This window comes from Monodon monoceros, unplaced genomic scaffold (assembly GCF_005190385.1).
Source record: "Monodon monoceros isolate NGI ecotype Baffin Bay Population unplaced genomic scaffold, NGI_Narwhal_1 Super_Scaffold_20, whole genome shotgun sequence".
Classification (NCBI taxonomy): domain Eukaryota; kingdom Metazoa; phylum Chordata; class Mammalia; order Artiodactyla; family Monodontidae; genus Monodon; species Monodon monoceros.
In genome coordinates this window covers 89,754,663-89,768,103 of record NW_021703777.1, presented here as the reverse complement: position 1 = coordinate 89,768,103, position 13,441 = coordinate 89,754,663, and the positions used below count along the sequence as shown (strand labels likewise).

General features: G+C 39.2%; 1 protein-coding gene across 5 annotated transcripts in view; it reads right to left on the bottom strand.

Annotated features, from left to right (window-relative positions):
- The window catches only part of KCNIP4 (potassium voltage-gated channel interacting protein 4), a 1,181,969-nt gene that overhangs the window by 120,460 nt on the left and 1,048,068 nt on the right, over positions 1-13,441 (bottom strand). Inside the window, exon 2 of one of the 5 annotated variants that reach the window (XM_029234907.1) lies at positions 8,965-9,066. The exons of the other annotated variants lie outside the window; for them this stretch is intronic. Within the exon in view, the coding sequence (XP_029090740.1) occupies positions 8,965-9,066 (102 nt within the window). The remainder of the gene's footprint in view (positions 1-8,964; positions 9,067-13,441) is intronic. 5 annotated transcript variants of the gene reach the window in all.

Below are 13,441 nucleotides of genomic sequence, written 5' to 3'. Positions count from 1 at the left end.
CACTGAGATTGTATTGGGTAGAAGTTATTATGAAGTAAATTTAAATGAAAACGTGCATATAAATACACATATAGTCAAGTGTTCAATATTTTATCTTTTGCATTAGTTCCTGACTGTTACCTAGTAACCTTTTTATCACCATAATGTCCTTTGAATAAACAGGGAAATGATTACTTTAGAAAAAAGTAACTGGGGCACAGAGAGATAAAGTGAATGAGTTGGAATTATCCAATGAGGAGATACAACTACAGACTTGACATCATTCATTTTTCAAAGAAAAAGTATCTGTGCTCATGTAGAGTACAGTAGCTACAGGTTTCTTTTCTTTTTTTTTTTAACTTAAGTACAGTTGAGCTACAACATCATTTTAGTTTCAGGTGTACTATAGAGTGACTTGATATTTTTATAGATTACATTCCATATAAGTTATTATAAAATATTGGCTATATTCCCTGTGTTGTACATTGCATCTTTGTATATTATTTATTTTAAACCTAGAGTTTGTATCTTTTAATCCCCTTCCCCTATCGTGCCCCACCCCTCTCCCCATTGGTAACTACTAGTTTGTTCTCTACATCTGTGTCTGCTTTTGTTTTGTTGTATTTGTTCATTTGTTTTAATGTTTAGATTCCACATATAAGTGAAAACATACAGTATTTTTCTTTCTCTGTCTGACTTATTTCACTAAGCATAATATCCTCCAAGTCCATCCTTGTGTTGCAGATGGCAAAATTTCATTCTTTTTTTAACGGCTGAATAATATTCCTTTATATACATATATGTATCTATATAACATTACATATATATTATATATTACACACATATATATTACATTTTCTTTATCCATTCCTCTGTTGATGGGCACTGAGGTTGCTTCCATGTCTTGTTTATTGTAAATGGTGCTGCTATGAACACTGGGGTGCATATATCTTTTCGAATTAGAGTTTTAATTTACTTTGGATATACACCCAGGAGTGGAATTGGTGGATCATATGGTAGTTCTATTTTTAGTTTTTCAAGCCATTCATGAAATAGCTATTTAGATTCATTAATTCTACAATTATCTACTCAATATCAACATACACCTATAAGCCAGTTGTCAGCCTCCAAGATGTCATGAAATTGGGAACAAATCTTACCAGAAGAGCAGTGTGACTCACTCTGAGAATTGCCACTGATTTTGCAGGTCCCCAACCCTAGCTTTCAGGATGTGGAATATCTGGAAAACACCTTCATGTGGCCTGTTGAGCCACCTTCAATCCTTCTACATTCTGCTGTGGGTCTGGGAGGCTGCCTCTATGAATAACGTTATCTGAACTCCCTGTCCTCTGGCTTCCCACTGGGCTCCCTCTTTGCTGGGGATTGGATTGATATTAGCTGCATTCCTCTTCCAAAGGCCAGAGTCCTCTTGCAAAGCCTCTCTGATAGTTAGAGCGATAGCTATGGCTTTTTTCATCTTCCAGTAACCATTGGTCTAAAAATGATAATGCTCACTCTTGCTAGCACTGGGTGCTTCAGCAGTCTCACTGGGTCCAGAAACCCTGCCCACATCTTTGCAAATAGTCCCTTTATTGAACTCCCCTCCATTGCCCCATTTAAGTGGGCTTTGTGTTTTCTGCCTGGACCCTGACTGATACCAAACCATAGAATTTCAGTGTTGGAAAGTACTGGACTAGGAGCCAAGCTTCTCTTCCTGATTTTTTTTTTCTTTCTTTCTTTTTTTTTTTTTTTTTGCGGTTCACGGGCCTCTCGCTGCTGCGGCCTCTCCCGTTGCGGAGCACAGGCTCCGGATGTGCAGGCTCAGCGGCCATGGCTCACGGGCCCAGCCGCTCTGCAGCATGTGGGATCTTCCCGGACCGGGGCACAAACCCGTGTCCCCTGCATCGGCAGGCGGACTCTCAACCACTGCGCCACCAGGGAAGCCCCTCTTCCTGATTTTTTTAATAGCTCAGTGATTTTAAGCAAATTGGTTCCCTTATCTAGATCTCAGTTTCCTCACATATAAAATAAGCTATATTATCATACTAATAGGCTATTATTATTATAAAAATAGGCTATGTTACTTACAATGTTTAAAGTATGATGAACATATCCTTAGACAGTATCTGGTCCAATGGACCCTCCCATGTGCCAATCCCATGAAACTGCCCTTCACTCCCTCCTTGAATTTTTCCATTAAGGCTTCGTCCACTGATGTGACTGTCTCATGCACTTATTCAATAAGTATATCTGTACCACTGGACTAAGGGGCTTTTGGGTTTTATTCCAACTTCTCAGTTGTGTGATTCTGCACAAATCATTACAATCTTTTCACACCACACTGTCTCAGCTGTGAAATGGGGACGTAAGGCCTAGCTTCCTGGAGGCAGAGGGCCAGACCTAATGCTTTCCCCTGTTTCTTAACAATTTTAAGAGTTGCGATTTATATAACGAAAAAGAGCTACAATTATATGCCTAAAGGGGCTTCCTCAATCAATATCAGAGCTCAGTCTGATAAAGTGATGAAGACAGCAGGCTCTGGAGTTGGAGTCCCAGTTCTGTCAATACAGAAAGTTGTTTCACTTCTCTGTGCCTCAGTTTTCTCAGCCATTGTATGGGGAAAATAGTACATCTGCCTCAGAAGGTGGTTGGGAGTATCAACTGAGTTAATACTTGTCATATATGCATACTCATGACATTTCATTTACTAAGTACTTTGCATGAATCAACTTTTTAATCCCCACAGAAACCCATTTTTCTGATCACAATGGTCTTTTTCTGTACTGTGAATAAACTATGAGACTTTTCTCCTTAGAACCTTTGCAGTTGCTGTTACCTCTTCCTTGGACCTCTCCAGACCCTCTCATGACCAGCCTACTCTGGTTTTAGGGTCTCAAATGTCACCTCATCAATGAAGCAAAGTATCTCCTCAACCTGCATTCAGTTTCCATTATATTACCATAGGTTTACTGCCTTCATAATACTCATCAATTCCTGAGATTATCTTGGTTTTCATGTTTATCATCTCTCTTCCCATATAAGCTCCATGAAGGCAGTGAACTGATACATCCTATTTCCCACTATAAATCCAGTGCCTAGAATCGTGCCTGCCACATATAGTCCCTCAAAAATACTGTGGGATGAATGAGTCAATAAGGCAGCTAGGGTGCAGAGGATTTAAGTAAATAATTGCAGGCATTTTGTTTAGTAGGAGGCACAATAGGAATTCAAATGTATGAATGACACTAAACCCAGGCTGCCACCAATTTGCCTTTTTCAGTAGTTCTTGGAAGAGGTAATGAGGATTTACTTGACAGTCCTAGGACAAGAGATAGAAAGGAGAAGTTAATTTAAAAGATATTTCAGGGAGAAACTGACCAGAGTTTAGTGACCCTTAAGATGGTGGGGGGCAGGCAGAAAGCAGGGGAACGATGGGTGAATCTAACTTCAGCAACTGGGCAGCTAGTGATGCCAATGAATAAACGATGGTGATCAGGCCATCACATCTGGTGGATGGTCTTGTCTGTGTCCTGGCTTGGGTGTTCAAAGAGCAGTGGGCAACCGGCCAGCTCAGGGGACAGGGGCAAAAATCTTAAACAGCTAATCCTTAACTCGTGGTCCAGGTGTCACCAGCCTCAGTTCTTATTCATTTCTCACTCTTGGTTGGGAGTTATTTGAGTCACGGAGAAGACATTCTAAGTTCTAAATGAACTCTCACTAGATCACATCTATCACTTCTGATCAACAACTAGCCAGGCTGCCCCAAGGCAGGCCATTGCGTGCATCTGTCACCTCCTTCCTAAAGCCTTGTTTGTTGTTCCCCAATGTCTTTCCAAGGCAGCTGGACTTTCGTATTTGTCTGACAGTCTCCTCAAACATCAAAGTCAAGATGTGTGCTCTAACCTAAGAAGATCAGGGTTTATTATTTTTACCTTTTGTTAAAAGTGAGCAATACACTTGATTTTCAGAAAAATGTAATAATGTTTATTGTTTTTCATGCAGAAAATCTTTGTCATGTGCTACTTCTTTTAATGCTTTCATTTGAGGCACAAGAAGCAGAGCTAATATTTCAAGTCTGCATTTAATAAATGGCTAAAAAATACATACAGATTCCAAATATTGAGGATATTAAAAACACTCAAGAAGTAATAATGTGCGATGTGTTTAAATATTTGAAATACCAACTCAAAAAACAATTTTCTAATATATATGGGGAAGCTTGCATTCACTTAATTCTTTCATCCAATAATTTCAAATCTGGGAGAAAATAATCTAAAAGACATACATAGTTATATACACAGAGATATTTATCTCAGTGCTATTTATATTATGGGGGAAAAAGAGAAAAAGGGAAAAAATCTAAATATTCAAAAGCCAGGGAATGCGGTCAAATACAACATATTGTAACTACACAATGGAATATTATGTTTGCCATTAAAATGATATTTACATTTTAATAACAAGGTTAATACTTATGAAGGTATGCAATGTAAGAAAAGGATAAATATTTGGTATGGATGGGATCATTAATGCACACACGGGTAAAAAAAGATGTTACTTATTATTTGTAGTTACTTCAAAGTACAGGAGCATAGTAGGATTGTGTGGTGTGAGTGTGTTATGTGCTGTGTGTTGTACTTTCCAAATTACTGCCATGAACATGAGTGACTTTATTTATTAAAAAAATATATTTTTTTACTTTTTATTTTATATTGGAGTAGAGTTGATTAACACTGTTGTGTTAGTTTCAGGCATACAGCAAAGTGATTCAGTCATACATATACATGTATCTATTCTTTTTCAGGTTCTTTTCCCATTTAGGTTATTACAGAATATTGAGCAGAATTCCCTGGGCTATACAGTAGGTGCTTGTTGGTTATCTATTTAAAATATAGCCATGTGTACACGTCAGTCCCAAACTCCCAATATATCACTCCCTCCACCCTTCCCCCCGGTAACCAAAAGTTCGTTCTCTAAGTCTGTGAGTCTGTTTCTATTTTGTATATAAGATATGGAAGCAGCCTAAATGTCCATCGACAGATGAATAGATAAAGAAGATGTGGTACATATATACAATGGAATATTACTCAGCCATTAAAAAGAATGAAATAATGCCATGAGTGACTTTTATAAAAAAACGATTCACCCTCTCAACTCCAGAGAAGGAGGCAGAAGCCTGTCCCTGGGAAAAAGAAGCAGACCGGCCGATTCTCCCAAGGGCAGAACAAGGACCACTATCGTTGGAAGTTTAAGGAAGGCTGCTTTGGGCTCAGCATGAGGAAGATTGCTCTGTAAAGCTGGCAATCACCAAATGGTTATTTTCTTAAAGAAGCAGGCCTGCTCCCTAGTAATGAGAGAGGAAGTCTTTAGGGGAACCAGACGTGAGGGAAGGCTCCCTTCAAACTCTTGGGTTCTCTGGTTTAGGGAATCCAAGTGCTCTATAACTCAGCAGAAGTTTGCTTTTTCTCTACAGAAAAGATTTTTTTTTCTTTTGTTATTTGCATAATATTGATAAATCTCACATTCCTGCCAAGAGGAATGAAAAACCCTGTCATTTCTGCCTTCCTGAAAAAAGAAAATGGAATTTAGAATGAGTATTGGCCTCTTATTAAACTAAATTTCAGCTCTCTAGCTTTGAAGCTGCATAGGATCTCGTGGAGAATATTTCTGCAGCCCCTGTGCAGGTGATTCAAGCCTGGAACTCACCCAGTCAAGCCAAACCTCACTGGAGGGCTCTCTGTGGTCCCACATGGAGATGTTTGGTCCCCATGCTTTTTCTCCTGGGGGCCTAGGGTCCTGTCTCCAACCACCTGCCTCCTGCTTCATGTTTTCACATCAGCTTTTCAGTCCTGTGCCCAACTGCTTAGGGCCTGGAACATGGTTAGGGATCTAATTAAAAAAAAAAAAAACATTTCTAATATAGCAATGGAATTAATGTGGTCTCCTTTTCAGGTAATCTGCTTTGACGTGCTGGGGTTTTCTTGCGATAGGTGGATAAGAGGGAAAGTGGTGGCTAGTGGCGGAGGGAGTTTTATATCTGTGGACCTTTGGGGGGTCCACAAATCTTAGGCCACATCTAGTGTGGGTTCAAGAGCAGCCAGTTTTGTGAAATCCCATTTTTATAAAAATATTAGATTTTAGGTCAGTCTCCTAATTTTTTTGTATCTTCTGTTATTTTCTTTTCCTTTCAAGAAATGTCCTGACTTTTTCCTCACACTTAGTTGAAAATTGCATTGCATCCTCTGTGAACACTTATTTAGAGGTGTGGCTTTCCACAGTACTGATTCAGGAAGAGTGCTAGCAAGGCACAACGATTTTGTTCTTCCCTAAGTGAGCAGAGAGATCTCAAAGTTACATTTTACTTGTCTACTTTGTACAGATGACTCTGGTTTTGGTAAATATCTGATAAATTGGCAATTTTAATTTCAACTTGAAAGGGGAAAAGCAATGGCTCTAATAAGCAACATTCACTGACAAACAGTAGCAATAAAAATGTCTACAGCTTCAATACCGTGTAGAATTAAGGTTCTGGCATCTTTCTGAATTGTGGCCTTCCAGGCTGATGGCCTGTTATGTTTTGTTTGTGAGATAAGTGTGTGTGTATGTGCAATGAAGGAAAAAAATCAAAGCAATGTATCTTAACTATGTATTTTTTTGTCCATAGGATTATTACTGATAAAAATAATTTTGTCCTGCCCACTTTCCCCACAGAAGGTTCTAGTAGGACAAAGCTTTTTAAAGGCTGTTGTATTTACTTCCCTATCTCCCAGCACAGGAACAGGAACTTATATATAATAAATATACGTTGAATGAATAAGTGAATTAATAAAATATTATTATGATATATTAACTTTGGTCAGTGCCACTGAAATAAATTACTATGCTACTCTGGGACTTCTGACAGGACATACTGGGTTCTCTGAGGTACGTTCCATATTTTCTCTATCTGTGTTGTCGAGACTAGTGGAATTTTAGAGCGTTCACATATTTTAATCACTCATTGAGTTCATCAGTTCCTACAAAATGATGCAGCAGAAAAGAAAGAGAGTAGGTGAAGATATGGGTTGTAGCCCTACACCTGGAATAGCTCACCTAGCTTCTTAATGTTTGTTACCTCACTGGCAAAGAACACTACCTTTTCTATCTGATTTTAACACGTTTGATGCTAGAAAAAAATTGTGCATGAAAGAATTTTTGTAAAAATAGGATGCTTGTAAATGTTCACTATAAATTGCGTAAGTTATCTTTACAAAATAGAGGGTGTCCCTTTACATATCCTCTATATTCTACTGCTTAAGAATGCCACAAAATTGGAGGAAAAGAGGATGAAGAGGTGATGGCTAGTCTGATGTATCAATTTGGCTAGGCTATAGTACCCAGTTCTTTAATCAAATACTAATCTAACTGTTGCCCTGAAGGTATTCTGTAGGCCTGGTTACCATCTGTAATCGGATGACTTTAAGAGATTACCCTGGATAATGTGAGTGGGCTTCATCCAATCAGTTGAAAGGCTTTAAGGAAAAAGTGAGTTTTCTTGAAAGGAGAATTCTGACCCAAGACTGCAGTATCAAATTTTGCCTGAGTTTCCAGCCTGTTAGGCCTATGAATTTTGGACATGGCAGCTCCCACAGTCATGTGAGCCAATTCCTTAAAATAAATCCCTTTATATATATATGTTTGCCTGTGTATGTGTATGCACATGTGTAGGTGTATGTATATGTATACAGATGGTCCCGGACTTTGGATGGTTTGACTTATGATTTTTTAACTTTACAAATGGTGCAAAAGTGAAACGCATTCAGTAGAAGCTGTACTTCGAATTTTGATCTTTTCCCTGGGCTGGTGATATGCAACCTGGTAGATCCTCTCTCATGATGCTGGGCAGCGGCAGCAACCCATAGCTCCCAGTTAGCCATTGCTCACGAAGGTAAACAACCGATATGCTTACGTCTATTGTGCACCCAGACAACCATTCTGCTTTTCACTTTCAGTACTGTACTTAATAAATTACAAGAGATATTCAACACTTTATTATAAAATAAGCTTTGTGTTAGATGATTTTGCCCAACCGTAGGCTAATGGAAGTGTTCTGAGCACATTTGAGGTAAGCTAGTCTAAGCTACAATGTTCAGTAGGTCAGGTATATTAAATGCATTTCAGACTTAAAATATTTTCAACTTACGATGGGTTTATCAGGACGTAAGCTAAGAAAGACCTGCATGTATATGTGTATTGGTTTTGTTCTCCTAGAGACCCCTGATGATACAGGGAAAGAGTGGGCAGAGAAGAAAAGTCATATTTGGTAAATGTTTTCCACTTTATAGTAGTTTTTCAAACCTAGTAACATTTCTGATGTTTGGCAGTATCTAAATTACACAACAAATACGTGTATGTGAATCAGGAAATTTACGAGGCATTGCAGTTTAAAGTGCACAGCGGCTCTGCTAACAATTTAGGCAATGGGAATTCCTAGAGTTATCTGAGCCGCGTCCCTACACCTCAGATCATACTCCAATAAAGATGTTAAAAAAAAAAAAAATCACATGGTGGATAAGTGTGCAGACAATAGAACACAGCTGCCAGGAATCAAATATTAGCTACATATCGAACAAATTAGGTGATCTTGGGCTTTTTGCTTAATCTCTCTGGTATTAAATTTTTGATCTATAAAATTAAAATGATAATACCTACCCTCTAAAATAAAAAACAAAACAAAACAAAACAAAAAAACCCAAAAATTTCCAAATGTTTTGAAGCCCAGACTCCTGTCACTAGCACTGTGCTGTCAGTCTGCCAAATGGGAAGTGCCTCACAACTGCACAGAGGTTCCCCTGGGTATTTAGGTAAACACGAGTACATTAATAGAGTAGTTTTGTGGAATATAATATATGGATTCTTTTTAGAAGCAGAGAACTGCAATGCATGCAGACCTAAACAAACAAAACAAGCGAAGTTTGGGGGAGAAAAACAAACAAACAAACTTGCTTTGAACAGCAGGAGACGACGTTTTGGCAGCTGAGCAGGGCAAGAGCTTCATGAGCCGCTCTTTAATGCTGCGCTTGGTGCTGTTCTGAGTGTAGAGGAAACCTAGAAGATACGGGATGGGTTCTGTTAATGCTGTCTGCAGAGAGAAACTCAGGCATGCTGCAGGGTGTGTCAGCAGACGCCGGGCAGGCAGGATCTGGGAGCAGCCATCCGCTCAGGCAGAGGGTTGGGATCCCAGAAGGAAAAAATTAAATCCTTGTTTTCCCTTTGCTTTTCTCACTTTTTAGGTTTCCTTTATGTTGCATTAGATCACGATTACCCCATGAAAAAAGAATCATGCAAATATATCTTCTGAGTGGCAAAAATAAAATTTGCTGGCTTCTTTTGGTCTTAAATTGGGAATACAACAAATACCACTAAAAGAGTTAACTGGATTGAAATTTCAATATTGAAACCAGTATTAAGGGCCCACGTGACAATTTTGTGCATGCATTGCTCCCCATCTTTGATTCCAGAGGAGTGGGTGCTCTGCATAAATCATTCACATCGCAATCATCTGTTAGTACTTTTGCCTTCCCTGAAAGTGAGAAAATAGATGTCCTTCATACACAGCTTCATTAGCATAAGCTGACGTGCCCCGAGATGGGACATCCTTCACATATTCACATGTGGACATTAATGGATGGGGCTCATTCAAACAGAGTGATTCCGAAAGAAACAAGGTGTGTTCACAAAACGTTAACCCAGGAGTAGATGGAGCAGTATCTGTGACTTCAGATAGCTGGAGACGACTCAAGAAAAATCAGTAGTGACCCAGTGGGCAAGCTAGCAAGCGCTTGAAAAACTATTGGTGTCAGGAGTCACGCTTGTTCAGCTCAGCCTCAACTTGCCCACTCTGAGTGACCAGAAGCCTGAATTTGCATGTTGCTATATATATTGCTTCCCTAAGTATAAAGCAACAGCAAAAGGACCAATTTAAATCAAGGTTAGACCATCTTTATAATATGAACATGGCAAATGTATCTCTTGTTGCTTTTCTACTTTATAATTCCCATCTTGGAATTATAAAGAGTCCTGACTGCAAGGCTACTGATCTATTTCCCTTTGGAGCTGTTCATCCTACCATTGGTGTCCACTGGCTAAAAAACCTGATAGATCTCTTGTGTTGGGCTGATGGCAAACTAGTAGCTATGAAAATCACATCAGATCATTTACATACTTGAAAGCCCCCTAAAACCTTCAGGAAAAAAATCCACACTTTCTAGCACGGACCCCAATCCCTGCATGATCTGGCCCTGTCTCACTCTTACAGCATTGTCCACCACCCTCCCTATCTTAGACCATCAGCCACAGCCATGCCACCCTTCTCGCCTTTGTTGAAACTCACACAACAGGTCCCTCCTCTCCCCTTGACACATATGGTGTGAAATATCTTGCTTACTTGATATGCCAAGTGCTGGTTGAGAGTCTGGCACATAAGAAGAGATCAATAAATGTCTGACAAATGAGTGAATAGATTCACTTTCAATACCGAAAGAAGACCTGATTTCACTTCCTAGATTAGTATCTAAGGGAGCTTTTAAACTTGTGAAATAAGTCTGATTTACATAAAACAGAGTCTAGTTGGCTTCTTTGTATATTTCTAAGGAGACACGGCCATCTAAGTGTCCTCTCCTTTGTAAATGTGTCTGGAGCATGATGATTTTGCTTTAGTTTCTCAAGCAGGACATTCTGCTTCTTCCATTCATGTTCTTTCAAACCTCTGTGCCACTGTATGCGCAGTCTGGTGGGTCCTTCACCAATTATCAACTTCTACCTGCTCGTGCAGCCTTCAAAACTCCGTTCAAACACACTTGCCTTGATAAACTTTCCCTGTCGTGTTTGCAGCCTTCCCGAGAGAAGAAGGACCCACCTCCCTCCTCTGCTCTATCTTCTCTATTGCCCCTGTATCACACCCCATTGCTCTGGGTATCGTCCCCTCTTGCTGATTGAGACCCTATCCTGACAAGGAGTTAGAGAGAGAAGGTTCTACCAGCCATCTGCAGTAGGAGAGAGACTAGTGTTACCTCCTACCCAGCTTCTTTGCTTCAGATTTGATTTCTTGTTGTCTAGTCCAACTCTACAAACATGCCTGAAACTGGCATGTGGCAGACGCTCAAGAAATATTTGCTGGTTGCTTGATTTCCTCCTTTTCCCTTAAATTCTGAAATCTGCCAAGCTCACTCTCTCTGTGACAGATTCCTGGACCCTCAGGCCTTTCTGCTTCCCAGGTACTTAAGTATTAACGTTACATTCCGTGTCCCCATCTCCAATTTGGTAATTAATGATGATCTTCCCTGGAGCATCTTCTGAACTGTACTTGGGGCTACAAATTTTACAGGTTGCTGTTTTCAGTCAGTAGTTAAAAGTCTTAGATTTTAGTAGTGACCTTGGGCAGATTATTAAACTTCTCAGGGTGTCTGTCTTTTCTTTATAAAACAAACGAAGCCTTTATACTAAAGATCTTGGTTGTCAAAACATATTTTTTAAATCCCTTTTAGGAATATATATATATATTTTTTCTTTTGAAAATGAATAGCTGAGATTTGACATTTTTGTTTTTTGTGATTTTCTCTTCCCCTAAGAGAGAAGTGAGTAGGAATGAGAAACACATACATAAAGAAAAAAAAAATTATCTTGCTGCCTTTGCATGGTTATAATTTATAGGAGGCCCTTTTCAACAATAATCTATTATCAGAATCAATAAAATATAATCTCCATGAAGGCCAGGCCAGGATATTTGTCTCTTTTTCAGCAGACTGCAATACAAACCACATTCATGGATATGCTTCTTGATGATCTTTGTAATACTGTAACAGTTGACCATTTCCTCATGCCTCTTCACCTTAACTTCAACCTGGTTTTTCACTAATGACCTCACATTTCCTTCTCTTAGGAATATATTTAAATGTAAATTGTATACGGTGGTTTTTATTGTGTTTTCTTCTCAATGAGAGCTTTCTAAAAAGCTAAAGAGAGCTTTAGCTCTCCCTTCCTCTCCCTCCCCATCTTTCCTTCTCTGCTATCAGGCCATTCTGCTCTTTTCCCCTTATAGTGTCTGAGTATTCCAGCATGGTAATAAAACAGCCTAGGTAGATCCCAGTGCTATATGATTTGGGGTAAGTATTTAATCTCTCTGAATCTCAGTTTCCTCATCAAAAAAATGGATTAGTAATAGTATCTGCCTCATAATGTTGTTAGAATCTAATGAGATAATATATAAAGCATTTAGCACAGTGACTGTTCCTAACATACACTCAGTGAATGTTAGATATTAATTTTTTTCAGTCCTTCAGAGTACCCCTCAGGTCCTTTCCACATGCTATTATCTCTCTCTGAGATTTTGTTTTACTTCATTGTGGCCTAGTTAACTTCTGCTCTGTCATACTTGAGATTTCAGTTCAATAATCACTTTCTGAGGAAAACTTTACATGGCAGACCAAACTAGGTTATGAACAGCTTTACTCTATGCTCCTATAGTTTCCTGTGTTTCTCCTTTATAGCCTTATCACAAATATAATTAAAACAATTGATGATACAATTATGTATTTGACATGTCTTCCCTACTGCAATGTAAGATTGAAGATTTCTACCTCCAGCCTTTAGAGAATAAATAAATATTATTGGAAGTATTATCTCACCAGAAGCAACCATATAACTGGCAAGTTACATGCGTACCTCAGAGACATTGCAGATTCTGTTTCAGGCCACTGCAATAAAGTGAATGCCACAATAAAATGAGTCACACACATTTTTTGTTTCCCAGTACCATCATCTGACAACCCAGTGTTGCCACAAAACTTCAATTTGTAAAAAAAAAAAAAAAAAAAGCAATATCTGTGAAGTGCAATAAAATGAGGTATGCCTGTATATGAGGCAACTGTTTTTAAGCACTGAACAACAAGCAATGTAGAATAGTGGTACTGGAGAGAAAAACCCAAAAGGTGAGCTCCACAACGCCCAGCTCCCTCTGCCTGGGCGCATTTTCTTTCAAGAGTTCAGAGAGGTGGAGTGCATGCTCACTGTGCTGAGGTGGTAGAGACTGGAGTTTGCAGGGCAAGGTGCCGAAGAAGAGAGAACTGTTATGTGTGTCAGAGGGGAGGAGCTGTGTAAAAATTAAATGAATGTGCGCCACTGTGATAGTTAATTGTATGTGTCAACATAACTGGGCTAAATGTTGTCCAGATAGCTGGCAAAACATTATCTCTGGGTATGTCTGTAAGGATGTTTCTAGAATAGATTAGCAATTTAATTGGTAGACTGAATAAAAAAGATCACATTCATCAGTGCTGGTGGGCATCATCCAATAGGTTGAGGGCTTGAACAGAACAAAAAAGTAGAGGAGGGCGGATTTGTTCTCTGCCTCAGTTCAGACGTCTATTTTCTCCTGCCTTCAGACATTGGCTCCCCTGGTTCTCAGGCCTTTGAGTTTGGACTG